Below are 6,361 nucleotides of genomic sequence, written 5' to 3' on the forward strand. Positions count from 1 at the left end.
TATATATATATATATATAGTCATTTAAATACTGTTGAAACAACTATTATATGTAGCCTATCACCCCCTGAACATCTTTATTTTGCTTTGGTTTAACTCCCCTTTGTTGCAGTGACGTAGGTGTGTGTCCTCCACGGTGTGTCAGTGCACTGTGACATCACTGTTGGCTGTGGTAACACAGGTGAAACACACTTGAAACTTTCAACCAAAAAGGGCAAAAAAACCTGCTTTTCAGTCTGGTGTTGAGTTACTATTTAACCTCGACATCTTTTGACCTGCAATTCACCAAATCAGTGCTTGCTAAAAAAGGATGGGCTCAACTTGGTCTACTGGTTATCTGGACCACAAAACAGACTTCGAAAGCTGAAAAACAATAAACTAATACAAACTAAAAATAATTAGCCTATACTACGTGTATCGCATGTCAACCAGGGCATTTGGCCAAATTTAGCCTTGGACTATTTCTAAATAAGTGCTTGAGATGTAAAGTAACTCTGATTAACACTAAGCCTGCATTGTGATTGTCAAAAGATCGTCGACTAATATCTAACCATACTGTGTCAAAACTGCACTGGTCAATTTTACTGCATGCTAGAAAAGGATTTAAATATCATTATTCAGCATGTTGCGTCACTTTATCTTTAGGATGATAAAAAAATACTTTATTTTGCATAAACAGTTGCTTTCCAAAAAGGAAAAACAAGTGTACAACTTTTTTTTTTAAACACAAAAAAAACACAACACGTCACTTATTTACTGTACGTTTAGTCGCCTTTAGAAAGGGTTTATGCAAACAGCCTAATTCTCAAGAGGAAATACTAGTGTACAACCTTCTAGTTTGAATAATTTGGTCCGTTCTTGATTACTGATAATCAAGAGACTTATTCAATGTATGTTTGGTTATTTTTATCTTCTGGAGAATGCTTCTCAAGTAATTGCATGTTGTTATTTGTGAACTTGTAAATGTTTTTTACTTTCCGAGCACTTTCTATGCTGGTTAACTGGCTTCAACAAAACATTTAACAGCTAAAAATGAGCTAAAATCCGAAGACGACCTGTATTCTCAACTATGGTTTGGAAAATACATTATCGTGCCTTCTGGACAGAAACAGAGAAACCTGCAGCGAACAGTAACTGCAGCAACAGCGAACCATGAAGATCTCGTAATGCTTTTGTTGTGTAAAGTTATCCTTAGCTTCTTTTATTTGGTGGCGTCCCCATCAATGATGGAGTCGATGGTGAAGTTTGGCGTTTCGCTGCCGACCTCGCACTCAGCGTTGACATTGGAGTTAACCAGGGAGCTGATGGACCTGCAGGTCATGGTGGAGTCGTGACCAGTGCTGATGCTGCTGGGGGAGAAGGCTGCAGGGACGAGACAGACAAGACAGTCCTGAGCAGAGAGCCACTGAGGATGCTAGCTAACAGACAGTCCAAAAGTCAGGGCCACCGCACACAAATCAACAGGTGCATGAGTCATTGCACCTTGCCAGTCTCAGTAGACAGTATTCCATCTAAATTTAGTGCATATTGTACCGACCTTACAGACAATCAGCAATAGAAATTGCAATCCGTGTATGTTAGGAACTTCTGGTCATCTTGTTTCCATCATAATCTCATAAAACCCATAATACGCCATGCTGCAACTGGTAACTGGTTGATGCTAAAAGATACGCTGTATCACACACCTAAAATGAGTACTAGTCTCCAATGTGAGATCCACATCCTTACCGACATTAAATGTGTTAAAGTGGTAAAATACCATATCTATGATAATAATTACTTGTCAGATTTAGGGCAAAAAGCATAGAATTGTTGTTCCACTATGGTAAAGGATGGTATATAATTGAAAAGTAAATAAACCCCAAATCTCTCACTTTTCTTTCAGGCATTGAGCGACAAATCATTTTTCTTGGATACTCCTCAAAGTCATTAATATGATAAACTCATATTGCCTTGGGTAGGTAGACAGCACAGCAGCACACATATAATAAAAAATGTCTTTGCACTGTAAGGTGAGTAAATAAAAAGGAGAAGAGAAATACTATAGTGAGACAGAGGAAAGTCATATCATCAGCGCTGCAGAATAAATGATCCTCTCTGTTTTCACCTGATATAAATATGGCTGCAGGGTCAAACGATTCTTCAGGATGTATAGCAAATTGGATCAGTCAGCAAAAAGGGAAGGCACTGAACACAAAACAAACTTTTACAGTTTACATTAGAGCTACTGTCTGTGCATCCACCCATTTCAACTTGTCTGGAGCAAATGCACACTCTTATAACACTCTAATAATACTGTAAGGACAATGACAAGAGACATCAGGCTGTTTGAACATTTAATAAAATCCTGCGAACCTTCAAAGGTTTTGTTTTATCCTCATTTAGAACTTTGATCAAGCCATAAAACAGGATATTTATCTGTGAAGAAACTGACTTTGAAGTCCTTAACAATAGACAACCTTAGAATTTGTTTTGGTGTTGTGCTGAAACAATTGGTCGACTGATTCATTAGGCAACAATTTTGATAAATGGTTTATCTTTTAAGGAATTTATTAAGTAAAAATGACAAACATTCACTGGTTCTAGCATCTCAAATGAGAAAGTATTTGGTCGGATAAATTTAAGTTGTGTTGTGAGGATCATAAGTTGCTCCATTTCACATTGCTTCTTGGTGAGTTGCATAATGGATATGTATGTATGTATGTATGTACAGTCTCAAGTACAGGTATATTACTGTTTAATGGTTAATTCAAAATGTTCAATGACAATGTCCATGATAATGCATGTAATGTCCCATTATGTCCTCTTGTAATCCACAAAGAGACAGTAATGAAAGGATGATGGGTATTTTTCTAGTAGGGCTGAAACTAATGATTTTTGATGTTGTATTGAATATCTCAATTAATCAAAAAAAAAAGTAAGAAAATTACTCGTGAAGGTAACATTTTGTCACTTAATTGCTTGTTTTGTCTGACAAACAGTTTACAACGCAAAGACTTTCATTAAATTAACATTAAACAGAAAAGCAACAAATCCTCTTGTTTGCGAAGTTGGAACTAATTTATGTGGTATTTCAGCTTTCAAAATGTTAATTGATTCAAATAATTGCAATTAATTTCCTGTGGCTTGATTGTCAGAAAATCAACTAATCGTTCAGCTCTGTTTTCCAGTATTCCTGATATTTTTTTACGGTATATGATACATTGTATAATCTTTTAATTATTTGTCAATGAATGGTTTTAATATTCACGTAATATTTGACATTTTTCTATACTATTGCAACATGATCCAATATTCCGTATCAATAACAAAACAATAGGACAAAAGAATAAAGGCACGTTTTTATGAAAAAATCCTATTTCTCTTTAACAAAAAAAAACAAAGTTCTAACATGTTAAATATAGATATTGTCTGAACACAAGCAGCCAAACTTTGAACATTTGAGGCTAGGTTTCTATACTTTTGCTACAATCTAATTGTAATCAGTACCCAAAACATATTAAGGTAGTAACCTTATTAAGCAAAAAATGCCAAGAATTTATTGATTTCAGCTTCTTAAATTTGAATATTTGCTGGTTTTCCTTTTTGATTGTAAAGTAAATGTCTTTGGGGTGTGGACTGTTGGTCAACAGAACAAGACATTTAAAGACATCACCTTGGGCTTTGGGAAATAGTGGAGGACCATTTTTCACGTTTTTGTGATATGGACCAAAAGACTGATCAATGAATCAAGACAATGACTGGCAGATTAATCGATTTTGAAAACAATCATTAGTTCAGTTCTCATTAGATCAGCCCTGATCATTAGAAACATTTAGAGGCATTTTCTCACAAAATAATAAAAAACAAAAAATATATGACATTCTGTTTTTAAAGATACTTTACGATGTTTTAAATGTGCTCCAGTCAAAGCCTAAAACATTAAAAATGTACATGCCTTTTACATTTTTATGATTATGCTGGACTTTCACAAATATTTAGTCAGAATAACCTAATGATCGGTATAACAATAACATAAACAAGAGCTGATGTCCAGTGTTTCCCAGAATCCTCTGACTTCTCGATTTGCCTTCGTCGTGCTTTCTCATCCCTCACCCTCTCTCTCTCTCTCTCTACTCCTCAGCAGTGGTGGGAGGGGAAAAGAGGAGTCATTTTTCTCCTCATTAACTTCCTGATTGGTTTTGGACTCTCAATTTTTGCCCGTCTGCAGTTTGTCACCAATTTCAAACTGGCAGCCCAATCGTTAATACTAATGTTTGTGTAGCTAAGTACAGCCTGCTCTCAGCGGTCTACTTGTACAGCATTAACAGCATGTGGGTGGAGGAGAGCAGCTGCTGTGAATTAGCTCCATTCCCTGTTAATTCTCTGCCTGTTCATCAGCAGGAAATCTATGATGTGTAATTAAAGGCTGAAAGCAACTGGACGTGTTAGTTTCACTAGAGATGTTAAATCACGACACTGCTTGTACACATGTTCTCCACTGCATCCGACTGTCCTCTGCTCTCCTGTTTAATACAGATTAATGTTGCTGACACACCAGAAAGACTTGTTCTCGATTAGCCATTGAGAATGACACAAGGCTGCAGCCAATTAAACATTTAAAAGGTTATTTGATTGCCAATTACATTTTTTATTATTGTATGTTTGTTCGGCAGAATGCTCCAAAACAATGTCAGAAAACTGAGTTTTCAGATTTTAAAGTGATGCCTTGAAATTGCTTGTTTGGTCCAATTGGTGAATTAGTTAATTGACTAGTAATCATTTTTCACAAGTTGTGAACGCAACATTGACATATAATCTTTTAAGTAGTAAGTTAGCTAACAGTTACCAATTTACACATCCAGCAGTTACAGAGAAACATAATTTATTTGGAGTCGTGTTTTTGACCACCTGATGTATGTAAAGTAAGTTTTTTCCCACAGGTTGAGAATTGACTTGTGGTGGTGAGTGGCACAGGATGTGACGGCGCAGGGTGTGACGGCGCAGGACGTGACGGCGTGTGATGGCTGGGTTCAGTAATAAACTAGTCAAACGAAGGTTTACGAATTACTTATTAAAAACAATGACTAGGTTACATAAAATTAACATATACTTTCAAAATATATAACTATTTTCATATTAAAATATCAGACTAAAAGATGAAGTGCAGCCATGATGTGCTTTGTCAATGAAATCTGGTTTTGGCTGTGTGTGTGTGTGTGTGTGTGTGTGTGTGTGTGTGTGTGTGTGTGTGTGTGTGTGTGTGAGCGATTCTGTGGTCACAAATTAGTCTATATTTAGGAAACACTGTCTTGAATATACTTTTAGTAAAATATTGAATTTGATCTCTTTGGGATATTTTAATGAAACCATTAGAGGGGAAAAGACCCGTCGACAACTCATAGACATCTAAGACAAGACAATGTGGCAAAACTAGACCTGCCTTGACTAACTGAATTTTAGAAACTTCCACATGCTTTTTTCTATGTAAAATCTTAAATTGAAAATTAATTTGTACCTGTAACTGTTCAATTAAAAAAAATGGAAATACTTAGGTTAGGTACCTCAAATTGAACTTAAGTACAGCATATTATATATTCATATTTAATAAAAAGTTACTTTCTACCACTTCCAATGACACTTAAAACCATATTATTACAGTAATGCTTTTGGGGAAAAAACCTTTGTCATATGAAGTTGTTGAGTTTTTGGCACCAACCTCACCAACATGTTAAAGTTTGTTTTAAAGGTCTTTAGACACCTAACAACTGCCACTTCCAGTCCCACAATTTGAAACCCGAGATCTTTTAGATTTTAGCTGTCATAGTACAATTCTGCTGACACTGTATGTTACAGTTGTGAGGGGTAATAATTCTCTCATTGTGAACACCATGAAAAGAAAAGCTCTTGTGTAATACATAGTCTATTTTCAGGTTCAACCTGTGTCCAAAAATTAGCTTGTTACAAGAACAACTTTACCTGCTGGTGATGTTGAAAGAGAGTTTATTCTGATGAATGAACTTTTGACCTTTTCCCAGTCACTCAGCGCTCTATATAAGATTTCCAAACTATTAAACAGTCTTTGTGTGGAATAACAAAAGCAGGCTTTTTAACCTCCCACTTGTCCTGTTAAGAGAAGGTGGGAGGGAGTGAATAAAGGTGCAATCATTTCTGCTGCTGCCAAAGAGGGGAACAAAAGCCCAGATGTGAGAGGAGATGGTAATTCAGTCTGATGAAGCAGGGATAAGCTCTCTCTGTGGATTTCATACTCTACACTCATCCACCGTACACTAGGGTCATAGGGGTAGATAACACTTTAGTAAACACCCACATACGCACGCACACACACGCACACACACACACACACACGCACACACACACAC

General features: G+C 36.3%; 1 protein-coding gene across 2 annotated transcripts in view; it reads right to left on the reverse strand.

Annotated features, from left to right (window-relative positions):
- Positions 1-525: 525 nt before the first annotated feature.
- dmrt1 (doublesex and mab-3 related transcription factor 1) overlaps positions 526-6,361 on the reverse strand; it is a 41,129-nt gene continuing 35,293 nt past the window's right edge. For both annotated transcript variants that reach the window (XM_032515012.1, XM_032515013.1), the window contains one exon: positions 526-1,361. In XM_032515012.1, the coding sequence (XP_032370903.1) occupies positions 1,201-1,361 (161 nt within the window). In that variant the 3' untranslated portion in view covers positions 526-1,200. The remainder of the gene's footprint in view (positions 1,362-6,361) is intronic.

The sequence above is a fragment of the Etheostoma spectabile genome, chromosome 5 (genome assembly GCF_008692095.1).
Source record: "Etheostoma spectabile isolate EspeVRDwgs_2016 chromosome 5, UIUC_Espe_1.0, whole genome shotgun sequence".
Taxonomy (NCBI): domain Eukaryota; kingdom Metazoa; phylum Chordata; class Actinopteri; order Perciformes; family Percidae; genus Etheostoma; species Etheostoma spectabile.